The 21,192-nt window shown below is 44.1% G+C and overlaps 1 protein-coding gene across 2 annotated transcripts in view; it reads left to right on the forward strand.

Annotated features, from left to right (window-relative positions):
- LOC121582745 (collagen alpha-1(XXVII) chain A-like) overlaps positions 1–21,192 on the forward strand; it is a 388,342-nt gene that overhangs the window by 108,108 nt on the left and 259,042 nt on the right. For both annotated transcript variants that reach the window (XM_041898821.2, XM_041898822.2), the window contains exon 8: positions 17,002–17,046. In XM_041898821.2, coding sequence (XP_041754755.1) covers positions 17,002–17,046 — 45 coding nt within the window. The remainder of the gene's footprint in view (positions 1–17,001; positions 17,047–21,192) is intronic.

Raw genomic sequence — 21,192 nt, forward strand, 5'->3', positions numbered from 1 at the left:
GACCACCCCTCATCACTGTCAAACGCTCCCTAAAACACTTTAGCGAGCAGGCCTTCCTAATTGACCTGGCCCAGGTATCCTGGATGGATATAGATCTCATTCCATCAGTAGAGGATGCCTGGTTGTTCCTTAAAAGTAATTTCCTCTCAATCTTAAATAAACATGCCCCATTCAAAAAATACAGAACTAAGAACCGATATAGCCCCTGGTTCTCCTCAGACTTGACTGCCCTTGACCAGCACAAAAACATCCTGTGGCGTACTGCATTAGCATCAAATAGCCCCCGCGATATGCAACTTTTCAGGGAAGTTAGGAACCAATATACACAAGCAGTCAGGAAAGCAAAGGCAAACTTTTTCAAACAGAAATTTGCATCCTGTAGCACTAACTCCAAAACGTTTTGGGACACTGTAAAGTCCATGGAGAATAAGAGCACTTCCTCCCAGTTGCCCACTGCACTGAGGCTAGGAAACACTATCACCACCGATAAATCTACAATAATCGAGAATTTCAACAAGCATTTTGCTACAGCTGGCCATGCTTTCTATCTGGCTACCACTACCCCGGCCACCAACTCTGCACCCTCCGCTGAAACTTGCCCATGCCCCCCCGCTTCTCCTTCACACAAATTCAGACAGCTGACGTTTTGAAAGAGCTGCAAAATCTGGACCCCTACAAATCAGCTGGGCTAGACAATCTGGACCCTTTCTTTCTAAAACTAGCCACGAAATTGTCGCAACCCCTATTACTAGTCTGTTCAACCTCTCTTTCATAACGTCTGAGATCCCCAGAGATTGAAAGCTGCCGCGGTCATCCCCCTCTTCAAAAGGGGGTGACACTCTAGATCCAAACTGCTACAGACCTATATCCATCCTGCCCTGCCTTTCGAAAGTATTTGAAAGCCAAGTTAACAAACAGATCACCGACCATTTCGAATACCACCGTACCTTCTCCGCTATGCAATCCGGTTTCCGAGCTGGTCATGGGTGCACTTCAGCCACGCTCAAGGTCCTAAACGATATTATAACCGCGATTGATAATAGACAGTACTGTGCAGCCGTCTTCATCGACCTGGCCAAGGCTTTCGACTCTGTCAACCACCGCATTCTTATTGGCAGACTAAATAGCCTTGGTTTCTCAAATGACTGCCTCGCCTGGTTCACCAACTACTTCTCAGATAGAGTTCAGTGTGTCAAATCGGAGGGCCTGTTGTCTGGACCTATGGCAGTCTCTATGGGGGTGCCACAGGGTTCAATTCTTGGGCCGACACTTTTCTCCGTGTATATCAATGATGTCGCTCTTGCTGCTGGTGACTCTCAGATCCACCTCTACGCAGAAGACACCATTTTGTATACATCTGGCCCTTCATTGGACACTGTGTTAACAAACCTCCAAACGAGCTTCAATGCCATACAACACTCCTTCAGTAGCCTCCAACTGCTCTTAAACACTAGTAAAACTAAATGCATGCTTTTCAATCGAACGCTGCGGGCACCCGCCCACCCGACTAGAATCACCACCCTTGACGGGTCTGACCTAGAGTATGTGGACAACTACAAATACCTAGGTGTCTGGTTAGACTGTAAACTCTCCTTCCAGACTCACATAAAGAATCTCCAATCCAAAGTTAAATCTAGAATCGGCTTCCTATTTCGCAACAAAGCCTCCTTCACTCATGCTGCCAAACATGCCCTCGTAAAACTGACTATCCTACCGATCCTTGACTTCGGCGATGTCATTTACAAAATAGCCTCCAACACTCTACTCAGCAAATTGGATGTAGTCTATCACAGTGCCATCCGTTTTGTCTCCAAAGCCCCATACGCTACCCACCACTGTGACCTGTATGCTCTTGTTGGCTTGTCCTCACTACATGTTCGTCGTCAAACCCACTGGCTCCAGGCCATCTATAAATCACTGCTAGGCAAATCCCCGCCTTATCTTAGCTCATTGGTCACCATAGCAGCACCCACCCGTAGTCTGCGCTCCAGCAGGTATATCTCACTGGTCATTCCCAAAGCCAACACCTCCTTTGGCCGCCATTCCTTCCAGTTCTCTGCTGCCAATGACTGGAACGAATTGCAAAAATCTCTGAAGCTGGAGACTCTTATCTCCCTCACTAACTTTAAGCATCAGTTGTCAGAGCACCTTACCGATCACTGCACCTGTTCACAGTCCATCTGAAATTAGCCCACCCAACTACCTCATCCCTATATTGTTATTTAATTTGCTATTTTGCACCCCAGTATCTCTATTTGCACATAATCTCTTGCACATCTAGCATTCCAGTGTTAATACTATTGTAATTATTTTGCACTATAGCCTATTTATTGCCTTACCTCCATAACTTGCTACATTTGCACACACTGTATATATATTTTCTGTTGTATTTTTGACTTTATATTTTTTACCCCATATGTAACTCTGTGTTGTTTTTATCGCACTGCTTTGCTTTATCTTGGCCAGGTCGCAGTTGTAAATGAGAACTTGTTCTCAACTGGCTTACCTGGTTAAATAAAGGTTAAATAAAAAATTTTTTAAAGTGTGCCTATGATAAAAATTACAGACCTCTACATGCTTTGTAAGTAGGAAAACCTGCAAAATCGGCAGTGTATCAAATACTTGTTCTCCCCACTGTATGTGTAAAATTAGATTCAGTATAGCTTAGGTTCAGTTTCGAAGCAATTATCGGGTTGTCTCGCAAAAATAAGCATTCTTGCGTTCTAACTACATGCTATTCAAAGTGCTCTGAACAAATGAAGGGAATCGTTCACAAACATTTGCACATTCTAAGATCCGATGACAGTATCGGTAATGTGTTTTCGGACCCTCCCTTGGTCGTATTCCCGCGGGGCAGAAATCTCAGATCGATTGGTAAACTCTGATTTAACACCCCTAAATATCCCTGCACAACGTCTATTTGCGCCTCTACCGGATGGAAACTACAAGTGTAATGGCTGCGCTCAATGCAATGGCACTTACAAATGTAGATCCTTCAAACACCCCCAAACAGGGAAACAGATCAATCAAAGATGTTATCACGTGCTCCACTAAGGCAGTTATTTATCTTAGAACTTGTCCATGTTGTAAAAATTGTGTGGGTAAAACAAAGCACAAATTAAAAGTACAAATCTCTGAGCATCGTAGCACCATTAGGTGCAAAAACTCGACATACCCAGTCGCGGCCCACTTTTTGGAAGCGAACCACTCGATTTTGTCCCTACGTTATATCGGCATCGAACATGTCACCCTCACTAGGAGAGGGAGTGACCTCGACAATTTATTGTTAAAACGAGAGGCTGCCTGGATCTTTAATTTAAAGACCCTTGCTCCCTTCGGTCTCAACGTAGACTTTGATTTGAAGCCATTCCTGTGATTATTGTGATTTTACTATGATTGTATGCTATCCATTCATGTTTTTTGTATGTTCTGTTTATCTGTGAATTAACCAATGATATCAGGCCACACCCGACCATGATTACAGACACCTGTGTGTGTCCTTTGACACTTTATAAACTAGTGACCCGCAGTGTTTGTCATTATACTATGATAAAGACAGCTTGTCTGTTGAAACGTTGGTTATTAGGTTATTAAATTATTGCATCTGAGCTCCTAGAGTGTGCGGCTCTCCTTTTATTTTTCAAGAAACATTTTTCAACAGAATCGGCGGAATGAATACACACCGATTACATGCAAACACAGTTCACTTTCATAGCAGCAACACACAAACAGCATGATTACTTTTCTCGTTGTTATAATTCCTTCTCGCATCTATGCGATCTCCTGCTCTCACAGGGTAGCAGCTACTGTTCCTGGGGTCCAGCAACATTAAGGCAGTTATATACACTATTTAAAATATTACATGACATTACATTTCATATTACATGACATTACATTTAATATTTTGTGAATGTATTGTAAAGTTTTTAAGATTGTATAACTGCCTTAATTTTGCTGGACCCCAGGAAGAGTAGCTGATGGAGATCCATAATAAAAATCCTTAATAAATACAAAATACAAATAACACTTTACCCAATACATGTAGTGTGTTCCCTCAGGCCACTACTCCACTATCACATATTTACAATACAACATCCATGTGTACGTGTGTGTAGAGTGCGTGTCTTATCATGTGTATGTGTGTCTGTGCCTGTGTGTGTGTGTCTCTTCACAGTCCCAGCTGTTCAATAAGGTGTATTTTTATCTGTCTTCTACTTCTTGCATCAGTTACCTAATGTGGAATGGAGTTCCATGTAGCCATGGCTCTATGTAGTACTGTGTGCCTCCCATAGTCTGTTCTTGACTTGGGGATTGTGAGGAGACCTCTGGTGGCATGTCTTGTGGGGTATGCATGGGTGTCCGAGCTGTGTGCTAGTAGTTTAAACAGACACCTTGGTGCATTCAGCATGTCAACACTTCTTACAAAAAGAAGTAGTGATGAAGTCAATCTCTCCTCAACCTTGAGCCATGAGAGATTTACATGCATACTATTAATGTTTGCTCTCCATGTACTCCCTGTTCTGAGCCAATTGTACTTTTCTGAGGTCCCTCTTTGTGGCACCTGATCACACGACTGAACAGTAGTCCAGGTGCGACAAAACTAGAGCCTCATCCTCCACATACAACACCCGTTCTGCCAGTTACATTCTGTTAAAGGTCCCCAAAGCACACACATCTCTGGGTCGCTCCTCTTTCCAGCTTGCTGCAGCTAGCGACTGGAAATAGCTGCAAAAAACACTCAAACTGGACAGTTTTATCTCCATCTTTTCATTCAAAGACTCAATCATGGACACTCGTACTGACAGTTGTGGCTGCTTCGCGTGATGTATTGTTGTCTCTACCTTCTTGCCCTTTGTGCTGTTGTCTGTGCCCAATAATGTTTGAACCATGTCTTGTGCTGCTACAATGTTGTGCTGCTGCCATGTTGTGTTGCTACCATGTTGTTATAATGTCATGTTGCTACGATGCTGTGTTGTCGTGTGTTGCTGCCACACTATGTTGTAGTCTTAGGTCTCTCTTTATGTAGTGTTGGGTTGTCTCTCTTGTTGTGATGTGTGTTCGGTCCTATATTTCTATCCAGTACCAGTCAAAAGATTGGACACACCTACTCATTCAAGGGTTTTTCTTTATTTTTACTATTTTCTACGTTGTAGAATAATAGTGAACACATCAAAACTATGAAATAACACATATGGAATCATGTAGTAACCAAAAAAGTGTTAAACAAATCAAAATATATTTTATATTTGAGATTCTTAAAATAGCCACCCTTTGCCTTGATGACAGCTTTACACACTTTTGGCATTCTCTCAACCAGCTTCACCTGGAATGCTTTTCCAACAGTCTTGAATGAGTTCCCACATATGCTTAGCACTTGTTGGCTGCTTTTCCTTCACTCTGCCATCCACTCATCCCAAACCATCTCAATTGTGGAAGCCAGGTAATCTGATGCATCTGATGCAGCACTCCATCACTCTCCTTCTTGGTAAAATAGCCCTTACACAGCCTGGAGGTGTGTTGGGTCATTGTCCTGTTGAAAAACAAATGATAGTCCTACTAAGCCCAAACCAGATGGGATGGCGAATTGCTGCAGAATGCTGTGATAGCCATGCTGATTAAGTGTGCCTTGAATTCTAAATAAATCACAGACAGTGTCACCAGCAAATTACCCCCACACCATAACACTTCCTCCTCCATGCTTTACGGTGGGAACTACACATGCAGAGATCATCTGTTCACCCACACAGCGTCTCACAAAGACACGGCGGTTGGAACCAAAAATCTCCAATTTGGACTCCAGACCAAAGGACAAATTTCCACCGGTCTAATGTCCACTGCTTGTGTGTCTTGGCCCAAGCAGGTCTCTTCTTCTTATTGGTGTCCATTAGTGGTGGTTTCTTTGCAGCAATTCAACCATGAAGGCCTGATTCACACAGTCCCCTCTGAACAGTTGATGTTGAGATGTGACTTGAACTATGTGATGCATTTATTTGGGCTGCAATTTCTGAGGCTTGTAACTCTAATGAACTTATCCTCTGCAGCAGAGGTAACTCTCGGTCTTCCATTCCTGTGGTGGTCCTCGTGAGAGCCAGTTTCATCATAGCGGTTGATGGTTTTTGTGACTGCACTTGAAGAAACTTTCAAAGTTCTTGAAATTTTCCATATTGACTGAACTTCATGTCTTAAAGTAATGATGGACTGTTTTTTCTCTTTTATTATTTGAGCTGTTCTTTCCATAATAGGGCTAAATCATTCGTTTTTCCATTTCTCTGTCTCATCAGTCATTTATGTAAGTGCTGTGCTTGTTGAATGTCCTTCCCTATAAGCGTGCTGAAAGTCTGTTGTCAATTTGTTTACAGTAAAATAACATTGTATCTGGTCAAACACCATGTTTTCCAAAAGTTTACGAAGGGTTGGTGACAGGCTGATTAGTCTGCTATTTGAGCCAGTAAAGGGGGCTTTACTATTCTTAGGTATCGGAATGACTTTTTCTTCCCTCCTGGCCTGAGGGCACACACTTTCTAGTAGGCATAGATTGAAGATGGCAATATCGTCCGCTATTATCCTCAGTCATTTTCCATCCAAGTTTTCAGACCCCGGTGACTTGTCATTGTTGATAGACAACAATACTTTTTTCAATTCTTCCACACTCACTTTACAGAATTCAAAATTACAATGCTTGTCTTTTAGAATTTGATCAGTTATACTTAGGCAAACGAGTGTCAGCTGTCGGCTGTTTGTCTCTGATTGGGAGCCATATTTAATCTATCTGTTTTCCTTTCGGGTTGTGGGATTTTGTTCGTGTGTGTTCGTGTTGTACACTGGACGTCACGCTTTCGTTGTTTATTGCTTTTGTTGTTGTGAGCATTTAATAAATATAATATGTTCACTCGCAACGCTGCGCCTTGGTCTCCTGTTCTAGACGATCGTGACAGAAAATCCCACCAGTACCAGACCAAGCAGCGTGAGGAGGAGAAAGGAGGGACCTGGGATCAGGGGAGTAGGAGTTTCGGCTGGGCCACGCTAAATGAAGAGGAGAGAGGCTGGTCGATGAAGCAATGGATCGAGAGTCTGACGAGAGCTAGGGAGGCCTGGTCCACGGGGAGGAGAGAACCCCAGAAAATTTTTAGGGGGGGGCTCACGACGTGGACGACGGGGCAGCAGGAGGCCGCGATGGAGCGGTCCAGCGGGTGTGAAGAGGAGGCCGCCAGGTGGAGGGGGGCCACTGGTCACAGAGGAGAGGGATAGTGTGGAGGCACGGCGAGAGGTACTGGGGTGTGTGTCCAGTCCGGTCCGGCCCGTTCCTGATCTCTGCGTGGGGCCAGTGGTGTGTGTCTCCAGTACGGGCCGGCCTGGTCCTGTTCCTCGCATCGTGCCGGTGGTGCGCTGCCGCCAGCCCGGTCCGGCCCATTCCTGCTCCCCGCACCAAGTCTGTGGTGCGTTTGCGCCGCCCGGATCGGCCCGTTCCTGCTGTCCACACCAAGCCAGTGGTGTGCGTCGTCAGTCCGGCACGGCCCGTTCCTGCTCTCCGCACCGAGTCTGTGGTGCGCGTCGCCAGCCCAGTCCGGCCCATCCAAGCTCCCCGCACCAAGTCTGTGGTGCGTTTGGCCGCCCGGATCGGCCCGTTCCTGCTGTCCACACCAAGCCAGTGGTGTGCGTCGTCAGTCCGGCACGGTCCGTTCCTGCTCTCCGCACCGAGTCTGTGGTGCGCGTCGCCAGCCCAGTCCGGCCCATCCAAGCTTCCCGCACCAAGTCTGTGGTGCGTCTCGTCAGCCCTGTCCGGCTGCGTTCCTGCTCTCCGCACCAAGTCGGTGGTGTGCGTCGCCAGCCCATTCCGGTCCATCCCTGCTCCACGCACCAAGCCAGGGGCGCGTGTCGTCAGTCCGGCTCCGGCCAGCGGGGCTAGACGGGACCGGGGGTACTTTGGGGGGTTGGAGAGGGAGTGGGGATCAGGCCGGAGCCGGAGCCGCCGCCGAGGAAGAATGCCCACCCAGCCCTCCCCTGTTTTGCTCGTATTTAGGCGCGGTCACAGTCCGCGCCTTTAGGGGGGGGTACTGTCACACCCTGGTTCGGGGACTCATTATGTTGAACCAGGGTGTGTTCATTCTATGTTTTCGGTTTCTCTGGTGGGTGTTCTAGGTGGTTTATTTTCTATGTTTGCCGGTGTGACTCCCAATCAGAGGCAAACGAGTGTCAGCTGTCGGCTGTTTGTCTCTGATTGGGAGCCATATTTAATCTATCTGTTTTCCTTTCGGGTTGTGGGATTTTGTTCGTGTGTGTTCGTGTTGTACACTGGACGTCACGCTTTCGTTGTTTATTGCTTTTGTTGTTGTGAGCATTTAATAAATATAATATGTTCACTCGCAACGCTGCGCCTTGGTCTCCTGTTCTAGACGATCGTGACACAGACCAACAAATATTCTTTACATCAACAACATAGGAATCACTACAAAACGTATTGTATGACCTCTTATAAACAATATTAGGCCCAGCCTTTGGAACTTTGGTTTTCCTAGATATGGCTACTATATTGTGATCACTACATCCGATGGATTTGGATACTGCTTTAAAGCAAATTTCTGCAGCATTAGTAAAGATGTGATCAATACATGTTGATGATTTCATTCCTGTGCTGTTTGTAACTACCCTGGTAGGCTGACCGATAACCTGAACCAGGTTGCAGGCACTAGTTACAGTTTTTTCTTGAGTGGGCAGCTTGATGAAAGCCAGTCAATATTTAAATCACCCAGAAAATATACCTCTCTGTTGATATCACATACATTATCAAGCATTTCACACATGTTATCCAGATACTGACTGTTAGCACTTGCTGGTCTATAGCAGCTTCCCACCAGAATTGGCTTTAGGTGAGGCAGATGAACCTGTAGCCATATTAATTCATATTAACATGAGATGTTCATAGTCAACATTGCTACTAGAACTATCGCGTTAGTAAACCTGTTACAATCATGCATTACATGCAATCAGCAAGCAGTTTAGCAATTACACCGACAAGCCCCGGTGGCAATACATTAATAAAACCAAAAGCTTACCTTGACCTTCAAGGTTTTGTATTGAAGTCAATGTAGCCAGAGGAGGATGGAAACTATGTGTCCTCCGGCTACACCATGGTGCTACCCTACATAGTGTTGTTGAGGCTACTGTAGACCTTTATTAAAAAACAGTGTGTTTTAATCTATTGTTTGGTGACATGTGAATATGTTTAGTATAGTTTTATCTTAAAAGGATTCATTATTTTATGTTTCACTATTTTTATTTTTATGAAGTTCATTGAGGATGATGGTCCTCCCTTCGTCCTCTGAGGAGCCTCCACTGCTACAGATACTGTGTATTCTGACCTTGACTTAATTTCCTCATTATTCCACTACCTTTACGCACAAGGAAACATGAATAAGTTTGAGCAAACCTTCCGGTTCCAAGTAGAATTTTTTTTTGCTGATCGAAATAACAGCATTCTCCATGCACTGTAATTTATAAATCGATAAGAGCTATTGATAAGACCTAGGTAAATAAGTAATCCATTTGGAGAAAGGGATTATAAATAGAAATATACATTTTTTTAGATGTTTTTTCCTTATAATCCCTGGAGACGAATATGAAACCAGTCATATGGAAGCAAACTGTATTGCGGCCCCTTTCCAACAGTGAAGTAGGCTATAAATAGCTGTACCGTTACTCAACATTTTAATTGTATGCCCTCATAATTTGTGGGGATGAAATCTCGGCTTCCGTAGCGCCGAACCTACCAAGTTGATTTATGCGCTTTAGAATATTTTAATTGTATGCCCAAGCTTTTTTCTGTTTTATTTTATTTTACAATTTGTATCAAGTTAAATATTAGCCACTATCGGGAGCCACCATCAGTAATACCCACATATAACTGTAGTGTTTCTTTCAATTTGTAGCCTACATTTTGCATCATTCCATTCCATTTTGTTTACCTTCTTTCTCTGTCATGTCCGTGTAGTTGTTGCTGACGGTCGCTAGCAATAGTGAATCATATTAGGCTAATGTTGTGCAATAATTTGGGAACTGTAGCCTATTTGAATCATTATGAAACTCAATTTAAACCTGTAGCCTGGCACACGGTTCACGATGATTGGACCGTTGTCATTACAGTTCCATGATTAGTGAGGGTAGATTAGCCTATTGTTCAACCCCTATTGTACAATTTCTTTCAACTTCCAATATGTCATGGACTGAACTTGAATATGGCACTGTATTTTTGATCCATCAGTATATTTCCTGCGTAAAGGCTCTCCAAACCTGTTTTTTTCTAAGTCATACATACTTTCCTAGCCCTAAAATATGCCTAAATAATCTACAAGATCAACCAGTTGGTGCTGAAACGGAGACAAATGTGCATGTACAGTGCATTCGGAAAGTATTAAGACCGCTTTACTTTTTAATTTTGTTGAATCAAACAAATTCTCATCTATCTACACAGAATACCCCATAATGACAAAGCAAAAAAAAAAAATTTTTTTGCAAATGTATAAAAAAATAAAATAAAATAAAACGTATTTACCTAAGTATTCAGACCCTTTGCTATGAGACACGGAATTGAGCTCAGGTGCATCCTGTTTCCATTGATCATCCTTGAGATATTTCTACAACTTGATTGGAGTCCACCTGTGGTAAATTCAATTGATTGGATATGATTTGGAAAGACACACATCTGTCTATATACAGTGAGGGAAAAAAGTACTTGATCCCCTGCTGATTTTGTACGTTTGCCCACTGACAAAGACAAGATCAGTCTATAATTTTAATGGTAGGTTTATTTGAACAGTGAGAGACAGAATAACAACAGAAAAATCCAGAAAAACGCATGTCAAAAATGTTATAAATTGATTTGCATTTTAATGAGGGAAATAAGTATTTGACCCCTCTGCAAAACATGACTTAGTACTTGGTGGCAAAACCCTTGTTGGCAATCACAGAGGTCAGACATTTCTTGTAGTTGGCCACCAGGTTTGCACACATCTCAGGAGGGATTTTCTTCCACTCCTCTTTGCAGATCTTCTCCAAGTCATTAAGGTTTCGAGGCTGACGTTTGGCAACTCAAACCTTCAGCTCCCTCCACAGATTTTCTATGGGATTAAGGTCTGGAGACTGGCTAGGCCACTCCAGGACCTTAATGTGCTTCTTCTTGAGCCACTCCTTTGTTGCCTTGGCCGTGTGTTTTGGGTCATTGTCATGCTGGAATACCCATCCACGACCCATTTTCAATGCCCTGGCTGAGGGAAGGTGGTTCTCACCCAAGATTTGACGGTACATGGCCCCGTCCATCGTCCCTTTGATGCGGTGAAGTTGTCCTGTCCCCTTAGCAGAAAAACACCCCCAAAGCATAATGTTTCCACCTCCATGGGGATGGTGTTCTTGGGGTCATAGGCAGCATTCCTCCTCCTCCAAACACGGCGAGTTGAGTTGATGCCAAAGAGCTCGATTTTGGTCTCATCTGACCACAACACTTTCACCCAGTTCTCCTCTGAATCATTCAGATGTTCATTGGCAAACTTCAGACGGGCCTGTATATGTGCTTTCTTGAGCAGGGGGACCTTGCGGGCGCTGCAGGATTTCAGTCCTTCATGGCGTAGTGTGTTACCAATTGTTTTCTTGCTGACTATGGTCCCAGCTGCCTTGAGATCATTGACAAGATCCTCCCGTGTAGTTCTGGGCTGATTCCTCACCGTTCTCATGATCATTGCAACTCCACTAGGTGAGATCTTGCATGGAGCCCCAGGCCGAGGGAGATTGACAGTTCTTTTGTGTTTCTTCCATTTGTCACCTTCTCACCAAGCTGCTTGGCGATGGTCTTGTAGCCCATTCCCGCCTTGTGTAGGTCTACAATCTTGTCCCTGACATCATTGGAGAGCTCTTTGGTCTTGGCCATGGTGGAGAGTTTGGAATCTGATTGATTGATTGCTTCTGTGGACAGGTGTCTTTTATACAGGTAACAAGCTGAGATTAGGAGCACTCCCTTTAAGAGTGTGCTCCTAATCTCAGCTCGTTACCTGTATAAAAGACACCTGGGAGCCAGAAATCTTTCTGATTGAGAGGGGGTAAAATACTTATTTCCCTCATTAAAATGCAAATCAATTTATAACATTTTTTACATGCGTTTTTCTGAATTTTGTTGTTGTTATTCTCTCTCACTATTCAGATAAACCTACCATTAAAATTATAGACTGATAATTTATTTGTCAGTGGGCAAACGTACAAAATCAGCAGGGGATCAAATACATTTTCCCTTACTGTAAGGTCCCACAGTTGACAGTGCATATCAGGGCAAAAACCAAGCCATGAGGTCAAAATAATTGTCTGTAGAGCTCCGAGACACGATTGTGTCGAGGCACAGATCTGGGGAAGGGTAGCAAAAAATGTCTGCAGCATTGAAGGTCCTCAGAACACAGTGGCCTCCATCATTCTTAAATGAAAGAAGTTTGGAACCACCAAGACTCTGCCTAGAGCTGGACGCCCGGCCAAACTGAGCAAACTGATTCTGATTTGCTGGGCCTGGCTCCCAAGTGGGTGGGCCTATGTCCCTTGCTGTGCCCTTGCCTAGTCATGTGAAACTATAGATTAAGGCCTAATTAATTTATTTCATGAGAGTTATTATTATTATTTCATTAGAGAACTTGGGAAGGTTGAAAACCAGGCAGGCTGCAGTGTTCTGGATAAGTTGCAGGGGTTTGATGGCACAAGCGGGGAGCACAGCCAACAGAAAGCTGCAGTAGTCCAGCCGGGAGAGGATAAGTGCCTGGATTAGGACCTGCACCACTTCCTGTGTGAGGTAGGGTCGTACTCTACAGCTGTTGTAGCACATGAACCTGCAGGAGAGAGTCATTGCTTTGATGTTTGCAGAGAACAACATGGTGTTGTCCAGGGTCACGCCAAGGTTCTTTGCACTCTGGGAGGGCGACACTGTGGAGTTGTCAACCGTGATGGAGAGGTCTTTGAGTGGGCAGGCCTTCCCTGGAAGGAAGAGCACCTCCGTCTTGTCGAGGTTGAGCTTGAGGTGGTGGGCCGACATCCAAGCTGAGATAGCTGCCAGGCATTCTGAGATTAATGTCGCTACCTGGGTGTCAGAAGGGGGAAAGGAGAAAAGTAGTTGAGTGTTATCCGAATAGCAATGATAGGAGAGACCATGTGAGAATATGTTGGCACCGAGTGACTTGGTGTATAGAGAGAAGAGGAGAGGGCCTAGAAATGAGCCCTGGGGGACACAAGTAGTGAGAGTACGTGGTGCAGACTTAAATCCTCTCCATGTCACCTGGTAGGAGTGGCCTGCCAGGTAGGATGCAATCCAAGAGTGTGCAGAGCCTGAGATGCCCAGCCCTGAGAGGGTGGATAGGAGGATCTGATGGTTCACAGTGTTGAAGGCAGCTGATAGATCTAGGAGGATGAGAACAGAGGGGAGAGAGTCAGCTTTGACAGTGCAAAGAGCCTCTGTGATACAGAGAATTGCAGTCTCGTTTAAGTGACCTGTTTTGAAGCCTGACTGGTTAGGGTCAGGAGGATCTTTCCGAGAGAGATAATGAGAAAGTTGATCAGAAACATCATGCTCAAGTGTTTTGGAAAGAAAAGAATGAAGGGATACAGGTGTATAGTTTTTGACGTCAGATAAGTCGAGTGATGGTTTCTTAAGGAGGGGAGCGACTCGGTCCATTTTGATGTCCGAGGGGCTGCAGTCAGTGGTCAGGGATGAGTTAATGAGGGAAGTGAGGAATGGGAGAAAGTCTCCAGAGATGGTCTGGAGAAGGGAGGGGATGGGGTCGAGCAGGCAGGTTGTCTGGCAGCCAGACATCACTAGTCGCAGGATTTCATCTGGAGAGAGAGGGGAGAAAGAGGTCAAGGCGTAGGGTAGTCCTATGTGAGTGAGACCAGTGGACTCAATAGGCTAAGTGAATGAGTAGCGGATGTCGTCAATCTTCTTTTCAAAGTGGTTGACAAAGTCGTCCGCAGAGAGGGAGGAGGGAGGGGATGATAGGTCCTCCAGAAGTTTAGTTTTCCTCAGCTGCCCGCAGCCTGGTTCTGTCAGCTCGCAATGAGTCACTCAGCCCCGGAGCAGGAGGGGAGGGCGGGAGGAAAGGAGACAGTGTGTGTCATAGGATGCGGAAAGGGAGGAGAGTAGGGTCGAAGAGGCTGAATCTGGAGACAGGAGGGAGAAGGATTTAGCAGAAGGGAGAGATGATAGGATAGAAGAGGAGAGAGCAGTTGGAGAAAGAGAGCGAAGATTGCGATGGCGCTTGACCTTCTGAGTAGGGGCCGGGTGGTTAGGGTTGGAGGAAAGGGAGACAGAAAAGGAAACAAAGCAGTGATCAGAGACCTGGAGGGGGGTTGCAGTGAGATTAGTAGGCGAGCAGCCTCTAGTAAAGATGAGGTCAAGCTTATTGCCTTCCTTGTGAGTTGGAGGGGATTGGGAAAGGGTGACGTCAAAAGAGGCAAGGAGGGGAAAGAGAGAGTTGGAAAGAAATGAATCGAAGGTCATCAAGTCATCAAGTACGAAGAGCGGTGAGCCATCGTCAGGAAATGGGCTTATCAAGGTGTCAAGCTCCTTGAGGAACTCTCCAAGGTCACATGGTGGGCGATAGATTAAAATAATGTTAAGCTTGAGTGGACAAGTGACAGTGACAGCATGGAATTCAAATGAGGAGATGGACAGGTGAGAGAAGGAGAAAATAGAATATCTCGATTTAGGAGAAATTAGTAGACATGTGCCACCACCGCGACGACCAGATGCTCCTGGACTATGAAAGAAAACGTAGTCAGATGAAGAAAGAGCAGCTGGAGTAGCAGTGTTCTCTGGGGTGATCCATGTCTCCGTCAGCACCAAAAAATCAAAGGACTGAAGGACAGCATAGGCTGAGATGAACTCTGCGTTCTTGACAGCAGATCGGCATTTCCAAACACTGCTTTCAAAGAGATAGCCCGCTAAAATAAAATTATGACTATTGCATCAAATATGGATATTTTTTTCCGTAATGAGGCCAGTGTCTGAATTAATTTGTTGTGTCAGAGAGGAGGAAGTAGGACCCTTCATGGATTTGACAGTTTTCCAGAATTTAGCCAGGTTCCATTACAATCTGAAAGATTTGTCCTACACAATGATTCCTCAGTTGCTTAAAAGCTTGCCAGTCCGGGCGTAAGCCTGTGATCCTGGCCTTGACCCAAGCATCATCTCTTTTATGAATGACTCCGGAGTGTACCAGGCATTCAATCTACCATTAACCCTTATTATCCACAATAGTATTGGAAGACATCTGCAAAAAGGCTCAAAGCTAAATCAGGTTCAGGGATAACTGAAATACAATCAAGGTAACTAAAATAAAGATCATGCAAAAAAGCCTGTTCACTGAAGTTTTTAAAGTTCCTCTTTGTGATGACACGAATCTTAGATTTTTTTATTTTCACATCTCTAACACAAACAACTGTGCAATGGTCACTAATGTATTGGGCGAAGACACTAGTAGAAACATATTTCTCTGGTGTATTCGTTAAAATAAGATCAATGAGAGTTGACTTAGAAGGATCTTTAAAGAATATTTTATCGAACAATATAAACCAGTAATTTTTTAGTTCGAACCGGTTCAGAACTTTATCTTGCTGGTCGGAACAGAAGAAAAAAGAATGGTTCTGTTCCAACCCCTGATTCCAACTACTGAGAAGTGTGTAGGAAAGGCATACATTTCCTAAGTCTGCATCAGCACCTTTATAAATAAGAATCCGGTATATATTCCAGTATGTGAGTAAGAATCCAGTATATAAATATGAGGTGTGTATAAACAGGACCAGTGTGGTCCTTTGTAGCTCAGTTGGTAGAGGATGGCGCTTGTATCGCCAGGGTAGTGGGTTAGATTCTCGGGACCACCCATACGTAAAATGTATGGATAAAAGCATCTGCTAAATGGCGTATGTTATGTAACAAAAATGCAATGTACAGTAGTGTATATAAGAATGAGCTATATGAAGAATAGACAGTATAAAACGGTCCAGTGTTTTAATGTCTCTATGTACATGGGACACAGCAGTGTTTGTTTGTGTGAGTGTGTATTTGAGAATGGAGTCTGCGTGTGTGTGTGTTATGTGTGACTGAGTGAGTCTATCTTTGTCTCTTACTTACTACAGGAGTACTACTTACTACTCCCACTTACTACAGGAGATGGCATGATGGCTGTTCAACAGTCTGATGGCCTGGAGTTAGAAGCTGTTTTTCAGTCTTTCGGTCCTGGCTTTGATGCACCTGTACTGTCTCTTTCTGCTAAATGGTAGCAGAGTGAACAGACCATGACACGGGTGGCTGAGGTCCTTGTTGAACTTCTTGGCCTTTCTTTGACACTGAGTGCTGTAAGTGGCCTGGAGGGCAGGCAGTGTGCCCCCGGTGATGCGATGGGCTGACCGCACCACCCTCTGGAGAGCCATTCGGTTGAGGTGAGGGCCATGCAGTTGCCGTACCAGGTGGTGATGCAGCCTGACAGAGTGCTTTCAATGGTGCATCTATAGAAGTTTGTGAGGGTGTTAGGGGACATGCCAAATTTCTACAGCTGCCTGATGTTGTGCCTTCTTCACCACAGTGTCGATGTGGTGGGACCATTTCAGGTCCTCAGTGATGTGCACGTCAAGGAACTTGAAGCTATTGACCCTCTCCACTGCAGCCCCATTGATGTGGATGGGGGCATGCTCCCTCTTCTGTCTCCTGTAGTCCACGATCAGCGCCTTTTGTATTTTAATGTTGAGGGATAGGTTATTTTCCTGGCACAATTCCACCACTGTTATGTCGTCAGCAAACTTGGTGATTGAGTTGGAGTCGTGCGTAGCTACGTGGGTAAACAGGGAGAACAGAGACTACAGTGTTAGCTAGTGTTCCGTGACTGCAGTACTCTCGCTGCGTGTGCCTGCTCTATAATTTCTCACTCACTCTCTCTCCTTTATTTGTCTCTATTCATGGCACTCATTTCTTTGTGTTTCTCTCCTCAGGGACAGAGAGGGCATCCTGGTCCACCTGGTCACCCTGGAGAGCCTGTGAGTATTAATGAGTTTATATCCAGTAACAAGTCAGTTATAACTGGTTACCACATGTCCTTCTACACCTCTACATACACACACTGTTTTGATAGTACATAAATGCGGAGATATTACACAAATATCCCTAATCCCTCATTTTCCTTTAGCCAATCACAATACTTAATTCATTTCAAAACCTCTCCTTTTTACGATGTGCATAAGGCCAATGCTTACTTATGGGTGTAAAGTTAACATTGTGTATTTGCAAAGCAATTGCTATTGGCAATCAAGTGTTGTGCTGAGTATTTGGAATGATACAGTTCGTTTTGGAAACATCTTCGCATTGTTGCTCTGTCAAAATGTTTCTGCTACAATCCAATACAAAAGCTCTTATCAATGACCACTGATGCAAAAAATACCTCCAAGACCAGAGCCGAGCAGCGTCAACTCCAAACCCCTTCTGTCTCGCCTCAGTCTGCCACTCTCCGTCAGTGTCCAACGGCCCAAATTATGGACTGTATTATGGGATCACAAAAGTGCTATGGCGACCGTGGCGACGGATGATGATTCGGCATTCTAAACCGTCTATCAATTCTAAAGTGTCTATTGTCTATCAATCACACCATATCACTATATAGCAGCACTGGCAACTTCCCATTTCTGTGTCCTTCCTGACTGTTTTCAATAACACTCTTGCTCTCTTTCTTTCTTTTTTTCTCTCACTCACTCATTCACTCACTCACTCACTCACTCACTCACTCACTCACTCACTCACTCACTCACTCACTCACTCACTCACTCACTCACACACACACACTCTCGCTCTCTCTCTCACTAGCTCATGTCTTCACTACTTGTCTCCTTCTTACTTTCTCTTTCTCCCTTTCATAATCCTTCCCTCTCATGTTTCTCTCTCTGTCCAATAGGGACGATTCAACCCAAGGAACACACAGCAGTAGCAACGCACATGCCCCGCCCACCTGAGGATCTGTCATTTTCAGCCATCTATTTCCTGTGTTTGAGGGGTGGAAAATCCACTTGTCACTTAAATCTCACTGGATTGATGGCTTTCACTTTACTGCGACTCTTTCTTACTCTTGCTTTGTGCCTGTCGTCTTTTCCCTTAAACGTTACAACCGCAGAAATGTTTGTAATGACCTGTCAAACACCCCGGTATGGCTGAAATGGGCTAATGGAAAACATTGTCTTTCCGTTGCATCTATAAGAACGCTAAAGCTTCATCGGGGATTTAACGCATCGTCTCGACACTTACATCACAAGAAAGAGAAGGAAGATAACTTTATTTTGATGGGTGTTGATTTTTTTGTCCAATTGAAAAAAGTAATAATTTAATACAGTTGAAATGTTTACAAATTAGATGTGCTGAAATGAAAGCAACTTCAGAAAATCAACACTCAACACAGTGCTATTATGTCTGATCTCGCAAACAATGTAAAGTATGAATGGAGTACAAAAATGTATACATTCACTACTGTAAGTCGCTCTGGATAAGAGCTCTGCATAAGAGCATCTGCTAAATGACAAAAATGTAAACGTAAAATGTATGTATAGATAGGTGTAATATAAAGTCAAGCGTGTCGATTTTTAATCCGAGGGTATCCTAAATTTTGATGACCGTTGCTACATTACAGTCTTTGGAACAAGTGGGGGAGACTGGATAAGCAGCGTAGTGTCCAGGCTATTTAAGGTTCTGGAGTGTCCGTAACATATCAAGGCTATTTTCACCCTCATTTCAAGGAGTCGTCTTGAGGAAAAAGGCCTTAGTTAGAACATCGTGGAAGGGACGTCAACGTCAATGGGAATTTCTTGACAAATCACACACGCATGAGGAGAGTGTGTTTGTGTCCTCCTCCACCGCTACTTCCCCAGTCTATGACTATTTTTGCATGGACAAGATGAACACATGTTTTTTTCTGTCTGAATGATAAGAGGCCAACAGTGATTGAGTAATAACTCTGTTTTGCATGATGCAATGTGATGTATTACCAGAGTGAAGAGCACAAGACTGGAGCATCTAATGACAAACCCGAACCTCCCATACCATATATTAGTACCCCCTTACTGATTTAATGTGGATGGGGGTTGGCAGAGTGCTCATCCTTTCACCTCTCCTCAACTATACTTCTCTGAGGCTCTGCTGAATGCATAGGCCCGAACCAAATGAATGGGGCAGCCTTCAATAGGAGGCTGTGTGCACTGTGCAGGGGCTATGCACATCAAAGGAAGTTATACATGAACACTTTTGTACTGTAAGAATCTTGGCTTCAACCTGCCCATCCCACCCCCCCATCCCAAGCCCTGATTGGATCAGATTATTATAAACTTTTATTTCAGCAGGGAAAAACTCATTGAGACCTAGGTCTCATTTGCAAATGTGCCCTGGGAACAATACAGAAAATAACATTTTACACAATTTAAAACACAAAATTAAATAAATAGCAAATGTTATATACACAATAAACCATCAAACAAAACAAACACATTTAAATTGTGTCCAAGGGCTTCAAAACACTGGTAGCTGCATTCATATATATAATATCGCCAAAATCTACAGTGGGGGAAAAAAGTATTTAGTCAGCCACCAATTGTGCAAGTTCTCCCACTTAAAAAGAGGAGAGAGGCCTGTAATTTTCATCATAGGTACACGTCAACTATGACAGACAAATTGAGAAAAAATATTCCAGAAAATCACATTGTAGGATTTTTTATGAATTTATTTGCAAATTATGGTGGAAAATAAGTATTTGGTCACCTACAAAAAAGCAAGATTTCTGGCTCTCACAGACCTGTAACTTCTTCTTTAAGAGGCTCCTCTGTCATCCACTCGTTACCTGTATTAATGGCACCTGTTTGAACTTGTTATCAGTATAAAAGACACCTGTCCACAACCTCAAACAGTCACACTCCAAACTCCACTATGGCCAAGACCAAAGAGCTGTCAAAGGACACCAGAAACAAAATTGTAGACCTGCACCAGGCTGGGAAGACTGAATCTGCAATAGGTAAGCAGCTTGGTTTGAAGAAATCAACTGTGGGAGCAATTATTAGGAAATGGAAGACATACAAGACCACTGATAATCTCCCTCGATCTGGGGCTCCACGCAAGATCTCACCCCGTGGGGTCAAAATGATCACAAGAACGGTGAGCAAAAATCCCAGAACCACACGGGGGGACCTAGTGAATGACCTGCAGAGAGCTGGGACCAAAGTAACAAAGCCTACCATCAGTAACACACTACGCCGCCAGGGACTCAAATCCTGCAGTGCAAGACGTGTCCCCCTGCTTAAGCCAGTACACGTCCAGGCCCGTCTGAAGTTTGCTAGAGTGCATTTGGAAGATCCAGAAGAGGATTGGGAGAATGTCATATGGTCAGATGAAACCAAAATATAACTTTTTGGTAAAAACTCAACTCGTCGTGTTTGGAGGACAAAGAATGATGAGTTGCATCCAAAGAACACCATACCTACTGTGAAGCATGGGGGTGGAAACATCATGCTTTGGGGCTGTTTTTCTGCAAAGGGACCAGGACGACTGATCCGTGTAAAGGAAAGAATGAATGGGGCCATGTATCGTGAGATTTTGATTGAAAACCTCCTTCCATCAGCAAGGGCATTGAAGATGAAACGTGGCTGGGTCTTTCAGCATGACAATGATCCCAAACACACCGCCCGGGCAATGAAGGAGTGGCTTCGTAAGAAGCATTTCAAGTGTCCTGGAGTGGCCTAGCCAGTCTCCAGATCTCAACCCCATAGAAAATCTTTGGAGGGAGTTGAAAGTCCGTGTTGCCCAGCGACAGCCCCAAAACATCACTGCTCTAGAGGAGATCTGCATGGAGGAATGGGCCAAAATACCAGCAACAGTGTGGGAAAACCTTGTGAAGACTTACAGAAAACATTTGACCTGTGTCATTGCCAACAAAGGGTATATAACAAAGTATTGAGAAACTTTTGTTATTGACCAAATACTTATTTTCCACCATAATTTGCAATAAATTCATTAAATATCCTACAATGTGATTTTCTGGATTTTTTTTTTCTCATTTTGTATGTCATAGTTGACGTGTACCTATGATGAAAATTACAGGCCTCTCATCTTTTTAAGTGGGAGAACTTGCACAATTGGTGGCTGACTAAATACTTTTT

Source organism: Coregonus clupeaformis, chromosome 15 (assembly GCF_020615455.1).
Source record: "Coregonus clupeaformis isolate EN_2021a chromosome 15, ASM2061545v1, whole genome shotgun sequence".
NCBI classification, from domain to species: domain Eukaryota; kingdom Metazoa; phylum Chordata; class Actinopteri; order Salmoniformes; family Salmonidae; genus Coregonus; species Coregonus clupeaformis.